Raw genomic sequence first — 27492 nt, forward strand, 5'->3', positions numbered from 1 at the left:
AGTTCAGTTATCTACTAATACTGTTAAATGTCACATTTAAGATCTGTCAGCAATTATAGAAAAACAATTGGTGTCATGGCTTAAATACAGCTTTGCTTTTTTGTTGCAATTTGATGAATCAACAGATGTGTTAGGACTAGCAGTATTACTTGCATTTGTATGTTACTTGTTCCAAAATAAAATTGAGGAGGATTTGCTGCTCTGTAAATCTCTTGAAAGTCATACAACATAACTACTGTATTCCATATCATAAATAGTTACATGATAGAACGTGAAAGCAGTTGGAAGAAGTGTGTTGATATGTACACTGATGGGGCCAGAGCAATGACAGGATAAATGGCAGGGGTGGTTACATGGAACCGAGTTGGTGTTGTCTTGTTCGAGTAGTCGCTGTGGGATCCATCGACAAGCACTTGTTGCCAAAATGATGGAAAGAGACCTAAAAAAACTGAACCACATTAATCCTAGACCACTTGATAGCAGATTGTTTAAGTTGCTTTGTGAAGAAATGGGTAGTGAACACACAACTCTTCTGCTTCATACAGAAATAAATAAGGTGACTTTCTATGGGAAAAGTTCTTGTTAGAATTTTTGAACTTTGCTCAGAAATTTATTCTTTTTTTATTGATCACCCATTTTATCTTTCTCACTGTTTGGTAAATACACCTTGGCTTCTAGCCTGGAAGAAACTGTTTATAATAGCAGTGTCCAACATTTAAATGGCTTGCAACAGGCATTTCAGAAATACTTCCCATCTTCTACCAATGACCTGGGTCTGAAATCCATTTTGTGATTCAGAGAAAGTGGATGGCATTGTCTGTGCAAAATTACAAGTGTTTGATAGATATTACTTCTGATACTAGCTTGAAACAGAAATTCAGTGAGCTTGCTCTGATTGAATTGTGGTGCAGTCTTCAAGAATATCTCAAGTGTCTAAATATGCAGTGCTCAAACTTCTTCCGTTTCCCCACAAGTTATCTGTGTGAAGCTGGATTTTCAAAGTATGTGGCAACAGAATCTAATTATCATTACAGACTGGATGTCGTACCCAACACGAGAATTCAGTTGTTTACATTAACTCCAAACTTTAAAGGACTTTGTGAGATGAAGAAACAACACCATTCTTCATACTGATAGCCTGTGATGTACAACTGAATGTATACGCAGATAATGACATTTTATTATTCAGTTATGTTTTATGTCAGTCTGAAAAAGGTAGATTGTAAACATATAATAAATAAATCAGTTCTGAGCTATAAATTTTTAACTTTGGATACCTAACATCTGGACACCCTATATTTATGTGAGCAAGAATCCAGGGTTATTTTTTGAAGCCAAAAGGGCCCACGAGCAAATATTATTATTATTATTAGCCATATGGTGCAAGGAAGCCTGAAGCTTTTGCTGCACCAGCCAAAAAAAAAAAAAAAAAAAAAAAAAAATTTCTAAGTTACCCTGAGAGAGCGAGAGCAAACAAGAGTAAGAAGGGAATCACCAAGGAAAGAGGAGAATGATGATATCCAGCTCAGGACCCTGGGTGTGCCAAGCCCATACTCACCAGATGTGAGCCTTGGTAAACACTGATCTAGACCATGAAATCTATCCATCTTCCCACATCTGTATGGCAGTGATAAAATCTTGTTGAGGATATTTTGATGAAAAATCAGTATACTTGTTGATATTAATAATTTCAATATTTTTTTGCTGTAAATTTTTCAATGCATAATAAAAAAAAATGTTAAAATACTTTGTTTTTTTATTTTTATGTTTACATTGTCAAGCTGATTTCAAAAAAATTTAAATAAAATTGTTGTCATATGCTGTGATACCAAACTTTTTAGGTGAAAGTGTATGAACACCCCAGGTTATCTGGAAATTTTTTCAACTAGATGCATTTCTTTATGGTTGCAATGTATTCATCTGTGAAATGGGCATCCTTCAACAGGATGCTCAAACAGATTGTGGAATAAGCTCTCCAGTGTAGAGATAGAGGTCCACAACCATCCATTTGCAACAACTGTGCAAAACAATTGAATCAGCATGCCAAGCCTCCTTTTGGTGCACATCACCTCAAGTTCATGCTATGATGAATTCAGATTGTTCAGGGCTGAAGGATACCTGTTTTGTTTTTTGTTTTTTTTTTTTTGGCTCTCTTCCTTTTACGAAACCCCAAACATGAAAGGTGTTAGAATCTATAGTATTTAGTACTATGCATGGGTTGAATGTTAAGAAGATTTTAAGGTGGGGTGTGGAATAAAGGATTTCATCCCTAAAAGAATTTCACTGACACCAACTGAGCAAACACTGACATGAGAAAATATAAAACAATAATCCAACCAAGGAAAAGAATAGAAATCTCATAGATCATCCCATTTTGTATATTTGTAATGCCAAATAGTGCATAGCCAAGAATGGCTATGAGAGAAAGGCCCACTGGAGAAGAGTGATCTGAGGTGCCTAGAGCATTATTCACCTTGACTGTACTTTGAAGGGGTGTTTTTGAGAAAAAGATTGAGTGTGTGGTTAGAATTTTCTGGTAAGGGAACAATTTGTGCAAGGTTATTAGTAATTGCAAAAGCCTCCATATCTCTACCAGCTGGGTCTGTATGATTAGAAAACTGAGGCCAGCTGGAGTTGAGCATTAAAATTGCCAGGGGAAATTACTTCACTGAAGAAAGTTGGACTGCCAAGCAAAAGTTGTTTCAAAGGAAGGAAGTCAAAGAGTTCCAAGTGATCAGTAGAGTTGGGAGAATGACAGAGGCAGTAGATGAATTTACAGAATGAGGTAGAGATTTTCAGCTGCAGGACAAAAAGAGGAGTTTCAAAATTACTAAGTTTCTAACAAAATATCAGAATGGACATGCATAAGTATCACCTTTGAAGTAAAAGAAATCGTACAGTGAATAATTGGGGCAACTGACAATTGGGATTTTGGCAGTCTGCAGGTGGAAATGGACATCACTGAAATTGGAACTTAGACCATGTATTTCTGAAATGAATCAGGAAGTTTTTGGAAGGTTTAGATCTTTTCACAGATCAGTTTGCTCTATTAGTCTGAATATTCAGTGATGTATTCAGTAGTTGAGGAAAGATGGGAGGGTGACATTTATATGAGTTAATGAAATTTTTGGATCTAGCATATACACACACAGCTCCCTGATATAATGTGTCCTTGACAATGCCCCCCCATCCCTCTCCTTCACATACACTACTTCAATTTCCTTAAGTTGCTGTCTGGCAGGGTAGCAATATTATACACTAGCTGATCCGGATATCCCTAGAGAGTTACCAATAGGTTTAGTCCAGTAGACTATCTAGTAGCCAGCATATGAACTGTTTTAGAGCTATACTCTCAAAATGTAAAGATTGAATCTCACATGATGCCCATCATAATCTCAAAATGCATTAGGTGCAGTATTTCAAAACTTGTACATGGGAGGGTGCGAAGGATTTGATCATCACAAATTGACTGGACTTCTTCATAATTTGGTCCACTTGACTCAAGCATCACCCAAATATCAGTTCCATCAGCATTGTTCCCAGATAGCAAGCCCTAGCTTGTCATACTTGAGACAATGTCTGTGATAAACAAGGACCATGGTGTTTTGTGTTTTGCTACCTAATAAAGTGGCCATTCATTGTAGATCAGCTTCTATGTTAAAAGCCTACATAAATCCCTTTTTAACTTTTGGTCTGTTGCTAAAATTTGGGGGAGGAGGTTGAATGGGAGAGAGAGAGAGAGGGTAATTTCCTTGTCTTGCTGATCTCAATGTTAAAGCAGAGGAAGGTATACCAAATGAAAGCTATCTTTTTCAGATGATTTTCAGATTGACATAGCTAGTCTCAACATCCCTAGGGGTTGCAGATTTTGAGAGCCCTCAGGTTGAGGCTTGTGACAATCCCCAACCTTCACTGCTGTAGTGAGTGGTGGTATCTATTGGTTTCTTATAGACACTGATAATGATCTGTCTGTTTTCAATGTTTAAGTTGATATTCAGAGTTGCTTAGGGATATTTTTCTGTAGGTTGCAAGCCCAATCTATTGCACCAAGTGGAACTGATGCTATAGCTATGATCAGCTTGACAGTGCACTCAAATGTCATTAAGATAAGAATGCTTTGGATTGGTGATGAATGATCCATCCACACTGAAAAAAAAATTAAAAGTGCAGGATCATCATTCTTGACACATCTATGAGAGAAAGATCGGAAATGTACTATTTCTGATTCCCTGCTTAGAAGTATTAACTCTAGTAGGTGCACCAAAAACTAACACCAATAGTTTTTGGTGCACCTACCAACACCAACATGTCTTGTCAGTTTTTTTTGGTGCAGGCACAAGGCAAAAAATATTTTAAAATTGGAAAACTAAATTTTTATTCTGATAGTAAGGAAGTAGGGACAAGTATAGCAATACTTATCCATAAGTATTGAGGTACTATTGCTATACTTATCCCTACTTCCTCTCTCCTTATGTCAGCAGTAGCTTTCTTTTGCATAAATATAAATCAAACTACCACAACGGAAATTGAAAATTATAGTTTGCCTTCTATTTTCTATATATTCGTTTCAAAGTTATCTGTCAGGCTAAATGTTATCTTGCCTGTTTGCTGCTAAATTATAACCAAATTAGCCTTATGTTTAAGTTTAAGAATTGGACTTAGTTAAACAGGCAGATAGCAATCAGAAACATAGCTGTTAATTATTGGTGGGATATATTGAAGGGGTTAGCCCTTGAAAAGGTCCCTTTCAATGTATCTATATATCAGTAATTAGCTACATAATCATTATTGTATTATACAGGGTGTCTCAAAAATATTGGTACAGACGTTTAGGGGAGGTAGGTAATGACACAAGACAGTAATTAGTGGCAAACATTTATTTGACATAATATTAATAATGGAGTACAAGATGGATGCATTTCATGATGTTACAACAGATGCTCGAAGGTTCCACCATGAGATGCAATGCATGAGTGACACCGACGCAGCAAGGATTGGCAGACACAGTCGAACACACCTGGAGTTTCTTTGACAGTAGCAGCAGCCCAGATGAGTCTCGCCACGAGATCCATTTCCGTCTCCACAGGCGATTCATACACGATAGATTGGAGGGTCCCCACAGAAAGAAATCAAGGCTCGATAAATCAGGTGAGTGTGGGGGCCAGGCAACAGGTCCACCACGGCCAATCTATCGACACCCAAAACCCCTGTTCAAATGGTCATGAACACACCTTCCATAATGGGCAGGTGCCCAGTCATGTTGAAATGAAATGTTGTCTCACATTTGCTGGAACATTGTCAAGTAACCCTGGTAGAACTTGTTCAAGAAAGATCCGATATTTAGCGGAGTTCATGCGGCATGGGCCGACTAAGCAATCACCGACCATACCTGCCTACACATTTATTGCAAAGCGATGTTGTGCCACATGGGGGCACACACTGTGTGGGCCCTCTGGTAATCCATACACTAGGTGCATGTCTGCCAGCTCACAGTTCGTATATCGATGCATGCTCTTCTTGCGGCAACTACTGTTTGAATGAGTAAACCAGAAATTTTCCATCTCGGGAATTGATGAACAGGAGTGTACTGACTTACGGTGACGTTTCCGGTTATGGGTTCCTATGCGATTCACATTCCTTTAGATGTTACCTCCCTACCCTAAACGTTTGTACCAATATTTTTGTTATGGCCTTAGCTGCCAATGCGCCATAAAAAATCAAATCAAACCAATATTTTTGAGACATCTTGTATATTTATATATTATTACTAATTATATGTTTATTTCCAGGGTATAGCATTGTAGACCTACACAGGCCATCTTAGTCTTTATAAGTTATCTTGGCCTTATGGGCCGCTGTACACTGTTATGTTTATATACATATTCAGCATCTACATAGTACATATTATACTTTTACTATAATAACCACACACACACAGAATTGGATCTAACAGGCAGAAAATTGCGTAGGGGTACCCCAAAATAAAATAAATGACTTAGGGGTGGCGTTATTAAAAAAAAGTTGAAAACTACTAAATTAGTGTGTTGAATAAAAGGTGTTTTGCCACATTTTAAAATTAGTGATTTTACTGAGCAGTGAATTTGCATTAAAGTTTGTTTCAAATTAAGGAAAAATGCAACAGGATCCCACAAAATATTAAAAACAGCTTACAGAGAAGGTGAAGAATTTTCAAAGGTTTGCAAAGTTTAAAGAAAGTACAAAGCTATTGTTAAACTTTGAAGGCGATCCTCACTCTGGCCATCTTTCACTTCCAAAAGTAGTGATTTAGTCACTCATGTTTGTGATCTGCTTAGGAGTGACTGATGTTCAACTGGCCATGAATATGCTAGTTAAATTGATATTTCTTATGGGACAAGTTCACTTTTAATAAGATGTGGGAACGTGATGCATTTTGACCAAATTTCTGGCCTCAAATCCTCACTGGTCTTTATCCACATTTTTTTTTTTTTTTTTTTTGATGATGGAAGAAACAAAGGTAAAGTGCAGCCATTATCAACCCACTGCAGGATGGAAACCTCCTCAACAATTCATGCTGAGGGAAATGGACCATAATCTGCCACGCTGGTCCAGTGCGGGTTGGCAGATCGACCGTATTCAGCAGTCAGGGGTTTGAACCCCAGTCTACTCGAAGAGCATGTGCTTCTGTACTCCTGCTCCTGACCACTTGGCTACGGAGGTCTCTTCCATCGTTACTGGTGAAAAATCATGGGGCTATGACCTGAAACAGAAGCAAAGCACTCTTACAGACTGTGTATTGTGTCAGACTAAATTTGAATTCTTACCACTTATATGTTTACATTATTAAATCATTATGGATTGCCAGATATCTTCTGCAGAAACAAAACAAATCTGCAAGATGTGTGGGAAAAGAGCAGCAATCATTTGCAAACAGCTATAATAAAATATCAGGTGCTTACAAATGACTGATTTATATCTGAAATCTTCCCAGGTGATCAAAAAGGGTCTCTAAAATAACACAGGTCTGAAATGCTGAAATACTGAGATATTGGTATGAGTGAGCATAGTTGTGAAGTGATATTTAATAAAGAAAACATAGCTCCCATGATACCTGATGCAATTATTTAAAAAATATAAATTAACTTTATTGATCATAGAACAGATTCTAAAAATTTACAAGCTATCACGTTCCTCACAAGTAAGATTCTACTAAGATGGTCTGCCATCTTAAAATTACTACTTTATAAACATTTAAGCATGTTTATTTAAGCAAATAGGAGTAGGTCTGACAATATAAATGAACCTTAAGTAATATATTGAAAGTGCCCATCATTTGAATAGTTTTCTTCTGTGCAGAAAATAATAAAGACTTTGCTGAACATTTAAAAGTTCGACTTGGTCCTCCTAATTCTTTAGCTTTAAATGGCATCTGCATTGAATTGAGTTCCAAACCTTTTTAGGATGGCCACCAGCAAAAATTAATATTTCCTATAACTTTTTCAGGGAATGTGCAACTTTAAGATTATTCAACATGGAAAGCTCTTATCTTGTACTTTCTTGGATACAAATTAAAAAAGAAATATTCCTCTATGATCATATTAAATGATACCAATACTGAGTATCTATTCCTTTTGATGAAGCCAAACAATCTCTGTGGTTGCCTTTGTATCTTAATATTATTTCATAGCTACACTATAAACTTACAATACTTTAATCTTATAATTTCGAAACACAAAAAATATAAAAGCCTACTTTATTTTTAGCGGCCATAGTCTAACGAAGGACCCTTATAATGTCACTCGGTTGTCTGTCTGTCACAGCATTGTATCTCTGGAACCACTCAACCTATTGATTTGAAATTTTGCATGGGTTTATACAACATGAGGGCCAACATAATGCCATATTGATCATTGTTGACAAAAATTTGTCTGAGAAATGGGGGGATATCAAAAATGTTTAGGTTGTTAACAACCTAAAGCTTATTATACACCATTGGAAAGGCTCAATGAGTAGATTTAAAATATAATTTTAAAATTAAAAATGGCGGCACCAAACAGGAAAATCTGAGTAATTGTTGTGTACCCCCCTCTATTTCCGTCGCTAATGGAGCTAAAAATTTAAAAATCACATTAGCTACGCGTTATTCAATGCTTATCAAGGGAAAACTATTCCAATTAAAATTTACTTTTTGTGTTAAAATTGAAAAAACAATTTTTTATTGCACTTCAATAGCGTGCTTCTTTGTATTAAGTAACTCTCCTTTTGGTGACAGAAAGGTTGCTAAACAGTTTGTTAATAATTCTATAAAGGTCATTTATAAATTTTGCGATGAGATGTATGTTTTTAACAATTTTCAAAGCTGGTGATATCCCGGCAAGAAGGTACTCAGCGAGCCAGTGTTGAAACAGCAGTGGTGTGGGGAGGCACCTGCGTGGAGTCTTGTACAGCCCTCACCTGCCAGTCACTTCTCCCACTCTTATTATTCACAATAACTGGAAAGACTCAAATAGACAATGTTTTCATTAGTTCCTCAGTTTTAGGTCAACTGGGGTACTAGGAAACTATTTTCAGTTACCATAAAGCTCTCTATTTGAGATACTACACTAATAACCATTCGTGACTACAGACCCTCCATCCTGAGTGCCAGCCGTTGACTCAGCAGTTGACTGATTTTTTATAAATAACGTTCATTCTCTCTTCTTTGTTATAATATTTTGCTATAGAATTTTGTTAGCAGAGATAAGGAGGTAATTATCCCTTTTTATAAAGCAGTGGTCAGGCCACACCTTGAGAACTGCTTACAGGTCTGGAGGCCTCATTTTAGGAAGGATGTAGAATTGCTAGAACAAGTACAGAGAAGGGCAACAAAACTGGTGAGAGGAACAAAGGGGTGCGTTTACAAAGAAAGGCTTAAGTTCAGCAAGTTGCAGCATCTGGAGACAAGGCACCTGTGATCTGATTGAATGGTTTGAGTAGGCTCAGTGCTGACAGGATACTTCCACTTGCCCAGATTAAGAACCTGGGGGGGGGGCATAGATTCAAATTGAGGAAAGACAGTTGTAGAATAAAGGTGCAGAAGTTTGCCTTTGGCCAGCGGGTAGTTGATTGCTGGAACAGACTTCTGTCATTGTGAAAGTTGATAGCTTAAATAAATTTAAGGCTGAACTAGACAAACATTTGGAGTGACCAGATGAGTGAAATGGGAAAGTTTTTTTTTTTTTTTTTTTTTTTTGGCTGATGCTGTATAAGCTTGCTTTCTTGCATAATATGCCTCAACTAATGCTAAAAAGATTTAGTGATAGTGAACAAATATCATGTACACATCTCATTTATAAACAACTAATTCTGAGAAAGTGAAAGGATTCAAAATGCTTATCATCAGAAGAGAAAAAAAAAAAAAAAAAAAAACTGAAAATGGAAAGCAAGACTTGTTCTTTCAGTGAGAACAAATATCATCATTAAGATTTAAATAAACCTTTAATGAGAAAACAAAACTGGTATATTTAACTTCAGTACTCCTCTTTCTCTCTGAATATCATGATGTTGAGAAAGCTCTTGGATAGCAACAGCAGCTGTCTGAGAGCTGCTTTTGGGAAAATGAAACTTATATTAAGTTAGGTAAACATGTGAATAACTTTATAACAATGTGCGATTATATATAAAGAAAATATACAGAAGTGATTAACTAAATTATACCCTTTCTAAACGATAATATATATGCTTTAGTAATGCATTTGTTTTCAAAAGAAAATTGATGTTATAATTAATATACACAGAGAGTGTACACTTTAAGACAAATTTTGTTACTTCCTTTTTAACAAAACTGGAAGTTAACTGTCTTTATGGCACTCTTAATGGAAGTCTCAAAGACTGTGAAAGCAAGATGATCCCGATAAGTGAAGATCACGTATATCATATATTTTTTTTAACTCACAGGGTATTGTTATTATGAATTTATCCTGCATGATCCAACAGTGAAAACAGGAATTATGCAAAACAATTCTATGACAATGTTGTTTTGAAAACATCTGGAAAAGTGGGTTTTGGGGAATTGGTGCTTGCACCAATCCCCAACACCCCTGCAAACTCAGCACTTTTCATTCAAGAATTACTTTCAAAGCACTCTTATCACTTTGGTTCCTCATCCACCATGCTATCCAGCTTTAGCTCCCTGCCATGTTTTTGTTTCTCAAATTTAAAGCCTCTTTGAAGGTTACAGATTCGCAACAGCTGAGGAAATTATCCAGAATGCAACACAGGAACTGTTGGCAATTCCAATTGGTATACACACATATTCATCTATCCTGGTGAACCAGTACCTTTACCTTCGGAGGGAGGGTTTACATTGTACAGCAACGAGATCCCAGACCTCAATCCAATAGAGAAGGCCTGGGATGCTCTAGGTTGGAGGGTCGCCAGTCACAGAGCAACTGGTAAACCTCTTGTGAGTTTTGAGTTTAAGATTCCAAGAGTTTGAATTTCAAAAATTGCAATACAAGTTGACAGGGACAGTCCCAAAATTTTCTAAAGAGGGAGGTGAAACAGTTTTTAGATAATCATTAAGCTTTAATCATCATGTAACAGTAAAAAACATTCTATGTTATTTTGATCATTAGGGGGGAATTTAGCTCCAAACTAGGACCATTCCTGGAAAAGAAGAGAAGGTTTCAATATTAGCAAGAAGTTGATGTATTGGCCTACTTCAGTTTCAGGTTTACAGAAGGAAATTATTAAAGATTGAGATAACAAAAGAAACTTTGTTTTGTTGATTAATACTGCTGGGTATTTCCAGTTTGGGAATTCAGCTAATTGAAAGGTACATCAGTGTATAAGTGAAAGCCAAGGTTTTTTATGAGAGAGAGGGAAAAAAAAAAAAATATATATATATATATATGTAGCAAAAAAAAGCATAGCTTGTAAGGAATTACCTGGAAAACCCCTGTCTTGGAAAGTCTAATTAATTCATCCTCCAATTTAAAATGAAGTACTCTAATTAATAGCATTAGTAGAGGCATATGATGCAAGAAAGCAAGCTTATATAGCATCAGCCAAAACACCATGTTTTACCCATCCATTCACTCCAAAAGTTTGTCTAGTTTGGCCATGAATTTATTTAAGCTGTCAACTTCCATAACATATGGAAGTTTGTTCCGGCAATCAACCACCCACTGGCTAAAGGCAAATTTCCGAACATTTATTCTACAACTGTCTTTCCTCAATTTGAATTTATGCCCCCTCAGGCGAATAATCCAGGCAAGAGGAAGAGTCTCATCAGCATTGAACTTCCTCAAACCATTCAAGACCTTATACATCTCAATCAGATCACCTCACAGGTGCTAAGTCTCCAGATGCTGTAATTTGCAGAAGTTAAGCCTATCTTCATACAGCAACCCTTTGTTCCACTTGCTAATCTCATTGCTTTTCTGTGTCCTCATTCTAGTAGCTCAACATCCATCTTTCCTAAAATGAGGCCTCCAAACCAGTATGCAAGGTTTGGGTTGACCACTGCCTTATATAAAGGGATAATCACCTTATCCCTGCTAGCAAAATTCCTACATATAGACCCAATGAGCTACTCTTGCAGTCCATCTGCATTGCTCAGAAAACTTCATATCTGGCAGCACAATTACCCCCAGGTCTTTTTCATTCTCCACTACCCTCAAGTGTAGTATCACACAGTTGGTATGTTAATCTGGGGTTACTACTACCCATATGCAGCACTTTTGTCAATGTTCAACTTCAGTTACTGCTTCTCAGTCCATCTGCTCAACTTTTCCAGATCCCGCTCCAGTAGTCATTAACAATCCTACTAACTTCCGTATCGTCTGCCAACCTGGACACTAAGCCTGACATACCTTCATCAATATCATTGATAAATATGATAGTATGAACCAGAGCTATAATGCTCAATACATTCTATGTTGATATCAATATTTGTAAAAGAATAAGTTTACCTCAATATGATATGTAGAATGCTTCCGTATGAAACTCTCCAGAAATTAAAACAAACAATTAAAAATTCAAAAATCTCACATTACAGTAAGAAACAATTAAAAATCAATTTAACACAATTAAAAATTAAGTAACAAAAAAATTTGCAAAACAATATTCCTTCCTGAACGCTTTTTGACTGTATGTCGTGATCACAGGAATGAAAATTACCGAATAGGAGTGGGCACAAAACTTAAATGTCTTCGTGCATGCGCTTTTTAAAAGACCTCAGAGAAAAGACTCTAAAAGACCTTAGATATGGCAGGCAAACATTAACAGAATTTTCACGTAATTTAATTTCGACAGTTTCTGCAATTAAGTTGTATAATTACGTTGGACATTTAAGAATCTACTGGTTAATATTTGTATTTCTGAGCCCAAAGCAGATAGCATTGAGATCTCAATGTTCTATGTATCATATTGAGGTAAACTTCTTATTCTTTCACAAACATTGATAAATACAGAAAAGAACAGTGGTCCTCTGGGGGACACCACTAATACCATTACTGCATGAAGAGCAATGTCTATTCATTACTACTCGGTCTTCTCCCACTTAACCATCCCTTTATCCATAGTAGCAACTTGCCTTTAGTGCCAAACAGCTCCATTTTACAGTAGTCTTCCATGTGCAACATTATCAACGGCTTTCCTAAAATCTGAGTATATGATACCAAAATTATTTTTTCATGTACATCATGGTATCCAATCAAATTATTCAGACAAGACTTCCCATTAACAAACCCAAACTGAAGTATTGTCAAGGTGATCCTGCAGTGATTCTTTAAGCAGTGCCTCCATTAATTTCCCCGGAACAGAACTTAAACTGTTCCGGGGAAATTTGTAATTTCTCCGGAACAGTTTAAACTAACTGTCAGTAATTACTCGTGCCATCTTTCGATCTCCCTTTGTGAATTGGGAGTGATGTGTAAATGTAAAATACATTTACACATCTCCAGTCCGTGGGGACCTCCCTAAGTCCAAGGATGCCCTTATAATCATGGCTAAGGGCCTGCTTACTTTCGTAGCTGCCTCCTTTAATATAACTGGATAGATTCCATCTGCACCAGGTGCCTTCCTTACGTTTAACTTCAACAATTTCTCCTCCACTTTGCTCTCGGTTATTATAAAATACTTTGGCTCCCTGTTACAGTTTGATTAGCTTTTGGCATTCTCCTCCCTTAATAACTCGTGTAGATGCAAAATGTAGATGCAAAATACTCATTCAGTTTGTCAACTACCTCCACAGCATCAACGATCAATCCATCAATATCAAGTGGACCAATCTGATTCATCTCAGTCCTTCTAGAGTTTACAAAAGTAAAAATCTTTTGCTTTGCATCCATTGCCACAGATTTCTCGTAACCTGCCTTTGCCAAAGATTTCTCATAACCTCTTTTGTGATTTGATTACAGATTATCTCATACCTACCATAGGCATTTGTCTCCTGATAATTTATATCAGGAGACAAATGTCCTAGAGTATAAACAAAATTTATTTATTATGACATTCTTTGATTAGGGAGAATTATTCAAGTAGACGAGATGTGTATTAATGGAATTGAGGTTAAATTTAGCATGATAGCTCCATAACAGGGAAACATGTAGATTAATTTTCTGATTAAAACAGATTTTCCATTTCATCTCTCCATCCCCACTAGCAATTTATCTAGTTCTTTCTTGAGTTTATTCAAACTACTCACCTCTATAACACCAGAGGATGGTTTCTTAACCACCCTCTGGCTGAAGGCAAATTATGCCCATCCAACCTGCAACTATCCTTCTGGAATTTGAATTGTGTGTTTGTCCCAAGCAAGAGGAAGGATTCTATGTGCACAGAGTTTACTAAATCCATTGAAAGACAAACTACTAAATCAGATCTGGTACTGCACATGGATAGCAGTAATCCCAGAGTAACATATCAGCCGTGTGGTACTGCACATGTATAGTAGTAATCCCAGAGTACAACTGTGTGGTACTACACTCAGGGTAGTGGAAAATAAAAAGGACTTGAGGGTAATTGCGCAGTCTGTGAAGTTTTCCAAGCAGTGCAGACAGGATCCCAGAACACCCTTCTTAATATTAATATATATATTTTTTAACATCTAGCTGACCACAATAATACCATATTTTGATAATTTATGCTGCAAAATATTTAATATATTAATTATAAACATCCTACTTGAAAAAAAATATTAATTTCATTAAGTTTGTGAGACAGCATTGCTGTGTGTTAGCTTTAAATATTAAAAAAGTTGTATTAGTTTTCTATGAAAGTTCTTTCACCATTGAAGAAACACCTTAAGAAATTATCACTTATTAGCAATACCTGTTTATGATTAATACAACAAATTCATGTTAAAGCAGAGAGTTTTTCTTTTTTTGTTTGTGTATTTTATTCCAAAGTTTTTTTTTATATGACTAACAAAATCTGATACCATAAAAAAAAAAAAATCAATAAAGGCAGTAAAATCTGTAAAGAGATGCTGCATGTTTATTTTAGTTATTGTTACTTTGACACTGCTATTAAAGTAATAATGGTTAAAGCAATGGATTCAAATACCAGACAATATGAAGTGACTGGTCTTTTAAGTGCCAAAGCATGAGGCACTATTATATTGAATTTTTAATAGTGTGTATTCTTTGATTAGTTTCTTCTTTTGCCAAACAAAAAGTTTCCATGAGATAAAAACCTGTAACCCTCACCTTATTAAAAGAGCTAAAAAAGATTTTATTAGCTCTTTACCATAAAGTTATAGAAGGATAGTGATCATAATCATTCTACTATTGTATGGGCTAAACCAGTGGTCTCAAACTGGCGGCACGCATCCGGCCCTCGAAGCAATTTTACAAGGCCCGCGAATACATTTCAGTTATGTATTTGTTGTAAATACGGTGCTTATATTCACTTTCAATTTGTTAAAAAAAAAATTGCGGCCCGTCAGCTGCTTTCAGATCGTGCATTCGGCCCGCATGCAATTTGAGTTTGAGACCACTGGGCTAAACCATCACTTAAAATTGACTCTTATTATATCTGTTACAACATAATGGAATGATCCATTATTTTGTGATATGCTTCGTTAACAAGACAAGGACAATTTTTATATCAGTGAGCACTGGTGACCTTTTTTCACATCAACAACTCTGTTGTTGTTGTTTTTGGTTTTTAGGAGCATTAGCAACTAAGGCCATATTGCTCCGGGATATGCGGTCGTCATTCCCTGACCTTTCCGCATCCTCCGTATTTGGTGGTGACGGGCTCGAACCCCGGTCTAATCAAGAAGCGTGTGCTACGCACTGCTGCTCCTTCCCACCTGGCTACGGAGGCGCCCTCAACAACTCTGACTCAACCTCATTTGGCACTTGAACTTCTGATTCAACTGCCATCTCTTTAACCCTGTAGTTGTGGTGCTTTTAAGTGTTACAGATATGGTGGTCGTGGTGGTGCTATGCCTGACAGGTATAAATTTCCTTCTTAATTTCAGAAAAAATTGCATGGATTTTGAATTCTGCTTGGTGTATGCAATTTTATTAACCATTTAATTTTTCAAAAAAAAAAAAAAACCCCACAAAACATAAATGAATGAAAGTTATTGGCATCCTCATTTTTTGATTTACAAAGAGTTTATAACCATTCGAGACCGTTGATAACTGTTACATCACGTACAACAGTTTGACTTCAACTAGAAACAAACATGATTCATATAACTCTATCCAGAGTGATCCTTGCTTTCCACGTTTATGATTCAAAAATAATAACATTTTAAATGAACCTTTTAAAAGAAGTTTATGAGAAACCATTAATTAGAAACAATCAGATCTTATAGGAGAGTTTTATAAATAACTTGAACCACAACCAATTCTATGTCAGTAGCGGTCACTTTCCCAAGCTAACATTACTGAGTTAAAAGTAGAACGAAAGTGGTGGGCTGTACTTGCTGGGTGTAATTGCACCATAACTCTGGGAAAACAACAAAAATTCAAAGCCATACCATATAAAAACTTGTCTAGATTAATAGGAAGTTATATAGAAAATCTGATTTTTTTTATCTTCAGCCAGAAATTAACACTGGCTCATTATTTTTGAGTTACACCCCACAAGGTTTAGTGCCCCAACTGAAGGGTTAAACTTTATTTATGAAATTTAAATAAAAGTGATAATTTGGCACCATCAGATTATTTTATATTATGGGACATTTATCTAAAAATATATTAGTCTTCAAATAACCCAAAAATTGGGATATATTAAGGATGCTATTTTATATTGTGAGCTGCCAACAACATTGCAAAAAATGATTTTTGAGTTAATACTACCTACAAACTGGTAGTAATTCTTATCTTCCAAGACTTTATTAGATAATGCTTGTTTACCCAATTTTGAAGCTGGTGCTCATCCCATTCAACCATAAAATAATCTGACAATTTTTGAATTGTGCCATGATTGCAGCCTACACGTGATATTTCATCTAATAATACAGTGCTATGTGAGATTATTTCCTTATGGATAGAGCAGTAAGTGCTCTTGTCAGTTTTCCTATGCTGCTTAATTCAATTAGGAAGTTTCCCACTACCTGTGGAGGTAGTGGGAAATGCAAGAATAAAATTCAGAACTTAGTAATAAGCTTTAATAATCCCAAGTTGAGTACATAAGGCCAACAGTTAGACCCCAAGTTAGATGGAGTCCTCTCCTTAACTTATCTATTTTACATATGAAATTTAAATACAATATAAGGCTGATAATCTGTCATGTGCAGCAAATTTGGTGATCAAATTTTATGGTCTGCTCAGGTTTTAAGTTAGCTTAGGTGACTTCTGGAGACAGGCTGGTTAAACTAATTCCAACAAAATCCAAGATGTTAAAGCCAAATTCTTCTCATTTTTTTTTCACCGTGAAGTTAATTTTGATTACTGTGAAACAGTGTGTAGGGTGGCAGCATTGATGAAGTATTTCATATGAAAATATAGGTTTCTCTAGCTGTTGTTGTTGTTATTTGGTTTTTAGGAGCATTAGCAACTAAGGTCATATTGCTCTGGTGCGGTGGTCATTCCCTGACCTTTCCGCATGCTCCGTATTTGGTGGTGACGGGCTCGAACCCCGGTCTAATCTAGAAGCGTGCTTTCTCTAGCAGACAGATGTTTCAGATTAGGAGTAACAGATACTGTTCCGGAGGTTGGCAGCATTATGTATTTTAAAATTAACTTCATAGTTTTAAGTTTTACTAGACCTAACTTCACTAGTTAGAAGCCTTTCCCTTTTCTTTTGCTAAGACGTTCTGAATTTTTAAGGTGAGTCAAAACTGCACTAGTCCATGTCCAAGGTTGGCCTTGGCCATGAATTGGTATATAAACCCAGAACAAAAGGAGCTTGGTCAGTAAAACAAAGTGAGACTGGCAAGAACTAAAAGATAAAATTGGTGCTTTTCTGGGACACATCTTACCTAAATAGGAGTGTCCAAAGGAATTGTAAGAAAATTAAAACTATGTCCCTAAAAAACAATGATAATGGAGGCTTTGCAGTGACATGATCATATTAGCCAAGGTCAGTTTTTGCAAGTATTTTTGTCACTTCATAATGAAGACCCCACAGAACTGACATGTGACCCACATGTCAATGAGATGTTAGAGCTAAGCATTCATCAACAAAGTTCCTCTCAGCAATGTAAGCCTTACTGAAACCTGGAGACTACTCCAGCAGTCATCAAAAAAGTCTGTGTAACAGAGTGACAATATCTTCTTCACATTGTGTTTCATAAGAAAACTATGAAACAAAATAATCTGCCAAATATGTTTTCTTTAAGCCTTTTGCGGTTAAAGGAAACATATTTGTAACTTTGTAGACAGATGCTTTGACATATTAGTTTTCTTTTCTGGTATGACTACATATGTCAGAAGAGTTCAACATAGAGAAAAGTTATCAAAAATCAAATCAAATTAAAAAAAAAAAAAATGATGCAGTAATATTTTCTTTGTAAAAGAATAAGAGAAGTTTACCTCAATATGATACGTAGAATACTTCCGTATGATACTCTCCAGAAATTAAAACGAAAAGCTTACATTACGGTAAGAAATAATTAAAAATTAAGTAAATTAATTTAATGAAAAAAAATGCAAAACGATTTTCCTTCCTAGGTAAAGAAGGAAAATTGTTTTGCATTTTTTTCGTTAAATTTTTAATTGATTTAAATGATTTTTAATTGTTAATTATTTCTTACTGTAATGTAAGATTTTTGTTTTAATTTCTGGAGAGTATCATACAGAAGTGTTCTATGTATCATATTGAGGTAAATTTCTTATTCTTTTACAAATATTGAGCATTATAGCTCTGGTTCATACTAGTAATATTTTCTATATCTGTTCATTTTGAAGACTAAATGCACAAGACATATGTTATGGTTGAAATTAAGTATATAATATCGGTGTAAATACACCATAGTTTTACCCATAAATTTAACTACATAAGTAGTGTAACGACATAGTTTTATTTTATCTCATATTGTGGCTACCTTCACAACGAGATAACCAGGTATTGCGCTACTTCGAATAAATAATGCTTCTCTAGTAGAGGAGACTGCTGTTATTTATTCGGGCAGGTACCCTGATAATGCAGACATGCATCATCAAGGTACCTTGATGATGCATGTCTACATTCTTTGTTTTGTGCCCACCGATGAGTGAGCCAACAAGCTCCGAAATGTGTCTGGGTGGTGGTGCCCACTGAGAGTAAATAACAGTAGTCTCCTCTACTAGAGAAGCGTTATTTATTTGAAGTAGTGCAAGAGCTGGTATCTCGTTGTGAAGGTAGCCACAATATAAGATAAAATCTTGTACTTATATTATGTAGTTAACTACATAATACTTTGAATAAATAATGCTTCTCTAGTAGAGGAGACTGTTGTTATTTAGTCGGGCAGGTACCCTGATAATGCAGACATGCATCATCAAGGTACCTTATATTATGTAGTTAACTACATAACATAAGTACATTCTACTACTTATGTAGTTAAATTTATGGGTAAACTATGGTGTATTTACACCGATATTTTATAGTTATATATATATATATATATCGGTTTATGTATCACTTGATTCAATTTCACCTTCTGAATTGTATAGAATTTCAGCTTTTGTAAACCAAAATCAGAAAATACTAATTAGGCATGATCTCTTCTGAATTTAAAAGCTATTTGCATCTTACCAGCCATTATAAACTGTCTACAATACTTGGAAACATGGATAAGAGATGGCAGAACTTAGTGGAAGTCTGAGACAATTTGTACATAGGCTGGAAAAGTTTAAATTGCTAGCTTTTCTAAATTAATCATTAACAAAAAATAAATTATAATTTTTAGTACTTCATATACAAACAAAGATTATTCCACCCTGGGTTAATGTCATTAACCCAGTAGTGAGCATATGGGTTTGACTTTTTTTTTTTTTTTTTTTTGCTATCTCACACAGACACACACCGGATTAATCCCCAACTTTTCCTCAGACTGGGAAAATTTACAGACATAAGTTAGTGAAAATGCATCATGTCTATAAGCAGTAAATTAACCGAAGGTATTATAGTGGTATCATTTCCTTATATTTCTTATTGTGAATGCCCTCACAAATCGCCTGTTTAGACTATTCAGTTATACTCAGTGGATACAACCACCAATGGGGTGGTGGCATCCACTAAGAATAAGCAACAATAGTTTTCTCTATTGTAGAAGCGTTACTTATTCAAAGTATAACTGAATAGGCAATTAATTGTGAAGGCTTGGGTTTGGGGTTTTGGTTTTATTGGTGCATTAGCTGCTAAGGCTATAATGCGCCAAGACCAGGTCATTTATAAAAATTTTTTTTTTTTTTTAATAAAATTTTTTTTTATTTTTTTTATTTTTCAGTGACCTAATCAGTTAGGTCACTATGTCAAAAGGTATAACAAATATATAAAAGAACAATGTAAAAATTTTATATAAGAGTAAAAATATTTATTCTTTTTAAAAAGCTAAAAACAGCAGACACATTGTCATTGTCAGATATAATCTGACTGAGGGTATAAGGCTCAGTCAGATGATTAAAAGCGGTAAAACGGATATTGGTAAAATCTGGACATTCAACTAAAATGTGTCTTATGGTTAAAATTGTTCCACAGGACTCACACATAGGAGGGTCATCAGCCCTCAAATTGTGAAGGCATTTGCAATACGAGATATAATGAAACGATGTCACTATAATAACCTTGGTTAATTTACTATGTATAGACATGATGCTGTTGTTGTTGTTTCTTGGTTTTTAGGAGCATTAGCAAGTAAGGCCATATTGTTCCGGGATATGTAGTGGTCATTCCCTTGACCTTTCCGCATCCTCCGTATTTGGTGGTGACGGGCTCGAACCCCGGTCTAATCAAGAAGCGTGTGCTACGCACTGCTGTTCCTTCCCACCTGGCTACGGAGGTGCCACTAGACATGATGCATTTGCACTAACTTATTAGTGTCTACAATGCTTGTTATGGTCAATTAAGTTCGAGAAATCTATTGAATAAAGTCAAGGCAATCGCCCTCGAAGTAACAGTATGTTGTACGTATGGTTTCATATGATTACTAGTGGATTAAACTGACAATACATTTATAGACTTTATAAAACAAATATGTTAAAGTTTGTAAAACTAATGCATTTATAGCAAAATGTTTGCCTTTGGCTTACAGATGTGAGGCTGAAGATGGTACAACCCCGAGCAAGAGGGGCATATATGCCATAATTACCTAAAGTGTGGTTTACTGGCCTTCCAAGCTCGAGACAGCATGAAAACATTTTTTAAAGTAAAAAGTGGGGCCCTCATCTCTCCTGCTGTCTTGAATGTAAAATCATCAGTCTTAGTTCCAGTCTGAAGGGTGTCAACTTCAACCTATTTGCCAAGTCCCACTTTTCTGACAGTTATCAGTTTCCCTAATTATTTGTTTCTAAAGGTGCATATGTACACTGATATTCCCTGAAGACTTCCAAATTAGAATCTCTTTTTGATCTCCTCTGCCTCCATCGTTCTCCCAACTTTTAACTAATCACTCAGAATACTCAGACCTTTCTTTGAAACTTTTCTCCAGTCTTAATTTTTTTAACAATGAAGTAATTTTCCTTGGTGATTTTATGTCACAACTCCAGTTGGCTTCAGTGTTCTACTGAAGACTGTAGAGACCCAGCTGGACAGGATTTGTAATTACTAAAATGATCTTTTACAGCTTGTTCATTTACCTAACATAATATTAGACAATCCTAACCATGTGCACTCAACACTTCATCTTTTCCTTACCAGAACCCTTCATATTACAGTCAATGTTAGTGGGCCTATATGCAGCTCAGATCATAACTTAGTGATGGTCTCTACTAGAGCATAAACTCTTGTGGCCATTCTCAGCACCCCAGGGGGAGCTGAGAATGGCCACAGCTCCAGGGGGGGGGGCTGAGATTATAAGAATGCAAAGCAGGATGAACTGAGGGATTTCTGTTTCTCTTTTCCTGGGTTAGATCCCAGTGGTTGCTCATATCATACTAATGAAATTATTTTTGTAGGGATGAAATATTATTTCACTTTCCACCCCAAAATATTGTCCTTTATCCAAACCTTCCTTTTCCAACATATGTTAAAGCTATTCAAGATAAGAATGTAGTATATTGCAATTTGCTTGTAACCAAATCTCCAGTTTCATTAACTCCTACACTAAAACTGCAACAATTGTAAAACAGTTATTAATCAACTCAAACTTGATTTTAAAAAGGCTAAGAGTAGAAAACTTACTTCTTGTCCAAATGGTGTAGAGCATTCTGGTCTCCTACCAAAGCTATTAGCAGTGGGTTTTGTCCCTGTATATTCCCATCTCTATTGCAACCCACCTTTCCTCATACTGTTATCAATGTGGTAAATAACGACCATGCTTTGTATGCTACACTCAAGGTAGTCTGACAGAAGGATGTTCTACAAGTTAGAATCCACTCACTAACCAACTTTTCCTCATTTATTCCTTCTGTTCTCTGAAATAAATTGCCTTTATATGTATTTCCCAAAAATTTTAATCTAGAGAAATTCAAGAAAAGTATAAGGATTGACATGTTATTAAGAATATGATCATTAGATGTCTGCTGAGCCTGGTAGGTCTCCATATATCCAGTCAGAAATTATCAGCAGTGTAAATCCTTATTTTGCATGCATCTTGGTTAAATGAAAAATCTTCATCCTGGTCTTGTGAAATGTAATCAGGATTTTTAACAAGGTGGTTAGGCCTGTTATCTGTTGATGATTGTGATTGGAACAAGCATTTCTGAATTCCTGCATGGAGAAGGAAAGGGCAAGAGGGTGCAGTTAGTGGTTATCATAACTTGTGAGATTATATATTTTCAGAGTTGGCTAAGTGCTAGCTGGGCTGGACATTTGTGCCAGCTAGATTGGATCTGTATGAAAGAGGACCAAAATGAGGAATATATTTTAATTTAAAGGCAGTAATTTTGACCAACTATTTTACAGAATCAAGCAGGTTGGGTGGGCTCTTCCTCAGCAATGACTGCAATCTGGGCAAGAATAGCGAGTGACAAACTTGGACAGTGCTCCTCCATGTCTTACAGATTTGATGTTCTAGAGATGCCCATAGCAACCAGGTACTTTTGTTTTGATACATCTGTTGGGTATCTTGTGGGAAGTTTAAGGTATTCCCATCAGTGTTGGCGAGATTCATTTTGTGGTACCACTGGCCACAGCAACTTCAATAACAGCTGGTGCAGACTGCTGTGATCAGAAACAGCTGCTCCTTCAGATTTCCAGAATCAAATTTGGGAAAGTGTCTTCTTCAAAAAATTCCTCTGTGTAATTCCTGATCTGATTAGTAACAAATCTCTCAGAATATAACATTGTATGTTATATCACAAGCTACAAAACAATTCGTTAAAAGTAATACTTTTTACAGCTAATGTCACCTTTATTTTTGTAGATGTACAGGTTAAATATTTCTTTTGCTATTTTCTAGGTTTAACTCTGCCGAAATGAAAGAGTCACTGCATCCAGATAAACTGGCACAGGTAAAAGATAAGCTGCCATCTCCTGAATTTTTGAATCTTGGAAGTGAAAAACCATGTTGCACTGTAGGAAAATTAAGTGGATCAGTATTTTCCAATCCATTTCGAGAAGCAGAAGCAAGCCAACAGTCAGTTTTGGAAAAACACGTTAAAATGACTGAATTAAGAAATGAAAGCACTTTAGTGAAAGATAAAATATGCTGGAGGTATCGTAAAGGCAAATGTCACATGGAAAATAAATGTCGTTTTGCTCACATCAATGGAACTCCATTAGACAACATGCAAGTCAATTTAAAAAATATAAGTTCAGAAATTGAACAGAGTACTAATTCTCAAGGGTGTAATAATGATGATTCTATGCAAGAGAAATGCAATTCATTAGCATCAAGGAAAAGAAGTGGACTTGCACAGGGATTAATGCCTACCAAAAAAAGTATGAAGATATATTTAAAACATAAAATGCAATAGTGTTTTTTTTTTTTTTTTTTTTTTTAATGCCCAGCTCACCTTTACTTTCTTTCTCTGCAGAACTGTTATTTAGACAATATGTGTACTGTACTATAGTTTTGTTAAAAGACTTTTTTGTAGTTATTAAACATTTTCATAACTTTTCTCTCTGGAAATTTAATTCTCTGATTTTTAGATATATAACTAGTGACTTTACAGTTGTAAAAATTAGGATGGAGAGTTGTTTATATTATTATTAAGTCATTTTCTAGCCATGGGGTTCGTTCAAGAAACCCCTCCTCCCATTTCAAAATGTTTAAGATATCTATAAGCCTACCAAGGGTAAATAAAAAGAACCATTATTTCTTCAAACATCTAGAAAAGGCAGTTTTCACTCAGTTTGCTTAAGTATTAAATTTAAAATTAATAACCGGTAAATATATTTAGAGATTATATTCTAAAACAAATTGTTTAGAAGCAGTGCAGTAGATAAGTATAAATAACTATTATAGTGCAGTTTTATATAGATAACCATATGAAAATTCATTTTCAGTATTGATTTTTAATGTTTTTAAAAATTAAGTCTTGGTGTAGTCCAAAAACTGGTTTTGGATTTTGCTGAGCAGTTCACTGTTCAGCAAAAAACAGGAATATTTCTAGAGCAAATTTGAAATCATTTCAAGATTTCAAAACCAGCCCTCTTCTACAGCTGAGACTTGGGTCATAAATAAGAAATATGCACACAAATGAGATTTTTAAGACCATTATTAGGCTTTACAAGACTAGACCACCAAAGAAATTTAGATATCCGCGAGAAATTAAAAGTAGATAACATAGTAAATGACATATCAGGAAAAATGGATCAGCCACATAGAAAGAATGAACCCTGACCGGATCCCAAAATTAGCCTTTAACTACAAACCTACAGGCAAGAGAGATGTTGGTCGACAAAGACAACAATGGCAAGATCAAGACTACCTCCAAGAGCTACAACAGAACAGGTCTTAAAAGACCTAAGCCGAACCAAGTTCATAATGATGATGATTTGAAATCATGACACGAGGCCTTTTTTGTCATGTTTTTTCCCCCATTTTCTGTGATTTAGGGTTTTTTTTTTTTTTTTTTTAAGAATGTTCTTTGGTGCTGAAGCTGAAAAATAAATTACTAAAATACCCCTATCAGATGACACTATTCAAAGAAGAACAATCGAAATGTCTTCTAACATCACAGAACAAGTATTACAAGGATAGAAAAAAAATCAAATCAGATTTTGCATTATTAGTAAACAGCACAAGCACTAGCTTTTGTTCGTTTTATTCACAGAACCAAAATAATTCAGTTCTTATGCTCAAAGAGCTTAAAGAATGCTTTTTGATAGTTTGACTGGCTATTTAGAAAAATTAGAACTTTCATGGAAGTCATGCTTTGGGTGTCTGTACTGATGGTGCTCCATTAATGACAGGATCTATCATTTTATTTCATTTGTAGAGAAATGAAAACCCAAATGCAATGTTTACTCATTGCTTTCTGCACAGAGGCCCTTATTGTAATAACACTAGGCAATTAGCTGAAATCAGTGTTCGATTAGGTTGCATTAATGGTCAATTACATTAAATCAAGACCACTAAAAACTTTTTAAAAACTCTTTAATCAGCTTTATAGTGCCATGGATGCTAATCCTGAATGTTTAATTTTGCATACAGAAGTAAGATGGCTATCAAGAGGAAAGATATTGTTTCATGTCTATGAACTAAAAGGCAAAATGAAAGTTTTCTTTCAACCAGAAGAGAAGAACAATTTTTACAAATACCTAAATAATGAGCTGTGGTGTGCAAGGCTAGCTTATCCAGCAGAAATATTCATCCATTTGAACAGCTTCAATACCAGTATACAATAATAACATCCTTACTTCTACAGACAGCTACTAGCATTTAAGAAAAAAAAAAACTGTTGATTTGGCTGAACAGAACAAGGAGAAATGTTCATGTTTCCATTAATACCTGAAACCAACAAAAAGGATATCTCTGCTCATGTAACTGTTCACTTAGAAGCATTAGAAAACATTGTTGAAAAACACTTTCCGTTGCTAAATGTAGAGTTTTGACTGGGTACTAAACTTTTTTATTTTCATCTCATCTGGCTTAGCGTTCACATATGACTGAATAACAGTTAGCAACAATTTCATGACTGAAGTCCCCCATAGATGCATTCTGGAATGCAGTCAAGTGAGTGTCCTGAAATTTCAAATCATGCTCTGAGAATTTTATTTAGCAATTTCTCTGTACTTCTAGTGCGATTTCCAAAAAGCTATTTGCAGTTCTTTTTTGTCCCTATCGTTAAAAAATCTATTTATTTTATAAACAGCTCTCGTAACAAAAGTCCCTGTAGTTCTCCACTACTTATTGTTGTAAGTTGTAATTCGACATTAAATCCAACAAAAGGGAAAAACGTGTGTTAAGACAACATAAAAGTAAGTTTATCTGAAACATACCTTAACATACAGGAAATTGCTCAGGGGTATCTTTAAAATATTTCAGTGAAAACTTCCAAATTAGGAATTTGGTAACTACATAAAAAATCTGGTTTTGGCTTTGTTAAAATATACTGGTTCTTCCTTGATTGAATATATAGTATTTTTTTTAAAAAAATTCACATTATTTTTCAAGTGTGCCATGAGAACCATTTCATTATTTAGATTGAGAAAGAAAAAAAAGGAAAAAGTTATGGAATCTTTTCTGTTTATGTTAATATAGACAATTCAATAAATTCACCCATAATATTTTCATATTTATAGAAGATTCTACAAAGTTTACCTCATACAAATGGAAATGAAATTTATGAAGCAAGTTTAGATATGTTAATAAGTTACAGCTGAAGAAATCAATAATATACTGATTATGCAGTAGCATACATGTCTATTTTCCTTTAGTTGAAGAGAGACCGGCACGCATAATTTCATCAACAAGTAAAAGGTTACTTGCAATTACAGTGCTGCAAAATAAAAAAATAAAATAAAATTTAGGCATAAATCTTTACACAAACACACCTTACCATACCATATTCATATTAAATTTTCAATTTATATATAGACATTGGACAAAAAATGAGTTATCCATTGTAATTTTTCAATTAATAATATGCAATCCCTCCTTCAGCATGAATCACCTCAAATTTTCATTGGGAGAGATTCAACTAGACCAGTGGTTTCCAAATTTTTATATCTAGAGTCCCCTTATTTTTTCATAAATTTTGCCCCACACCCACCCCAGTGCAAACAAAGAGATCTAACATAAAATTTAGTTTCAAATACACAAACTTTTATATATTAATATACATGGTGTGTCAAAAATACACGGCATAACTTCAGGAATGAGTTCCTCACATGTAGACAATAAAAATATTTTATCACAACATAGTTCTGGAAATGCTTGGTTCCCGAGTTATTAACTGGAATGTCTTATCTCCCGCAGGTGATTTCCTTCATCACAAGGTACTGACAGAATCTGGTGGTTTTCCATTCCGACCATGTACTCAAACCAGGAGCAAGCGGATATGCACTTTATGTACGGTTTGGCGGACAGCAATTCTCTGGAGGCTCGTCGTTTTGTATCACGAAAGGTTCCCAGAATGAAGATGTCCAGACAGGAAAACATTTGAAGGTATCCATCGCCGCCTTTGTGAATATGGGACCTTTACACCTTGTGCTGCCGACAGAGGACAACCAAGATCTACGACTCCTGAAGTAGAGGAGATTTTGGGTGTTGTGCCTGCCACTCCTGGAATCAGCACATGCAGAATAGCAATGCAACTGGCTGTTCAACATTCAACTATTTGGAGAGTGTTGCGAGAACACCAACTGTATTCTTACCATCTGCAATGGGTACAGGCCTTGTCACCAGCAGACTACCCTGTGCAAGTAATGTTCTGCCAGTGGTTCTTGCAGCAGTATGGTACAACTCCTCACTTTCCTGCCTTAGTGATATTCACAGATGAAGCACAGTTCACACGAGACAGAATCCAAAACTTTCAC

At 35.5% G+C, this 27492-nt stretch overlaps 2 protein-coding genes across 3 annotated transcripts in view; one reads left to right on the forward strand and one right to left on the reverse strand.

Moving 5' to 3' along the window:
- The window catches only part of LOC150085169 (tectonic-like complex member MKS1), a 502024-nt gene that overhangs the window by 24030 nt on the left and 450502 nt on the right, over positions 1–27492 (forward strand). The window lies entirely within an intron of this gene.
- Positions 26289–27492, reverse strand: part of CCT6 (chaperonin containing TCP1 subunit 6) — a 112115-nt gene continuing 110911 nt past the window's right edge. Inside the window, exon 11 of the mRNA XM_090373906.1 lies at positions 26289–26453. Coding sequence (XP_090230032.1) covers positions 26378–26453 — 76 coding nt within the window. The 3' untranslated portion in view covers positions 26289–26377. The remainder of the gene's footprint in view (positions 26454–27492) is intronic.

The sequence above is a fragment of the Mastigoproctus giganteus genome, chromosome 5, assembly GCF_048544385.1.
Source record: "Mastigoproctus giganteus isolate SK-2022 chromosome 5, ASM4854438v1, whole genome shotgun sequence".
Taxonomy (NCBI): Eukaryota; Metazoa; Arthropoda; class Arachnida; order Uropygi; family Thelyphonidae; genus Mastigoproctus; species Mastigoproctus giganteus.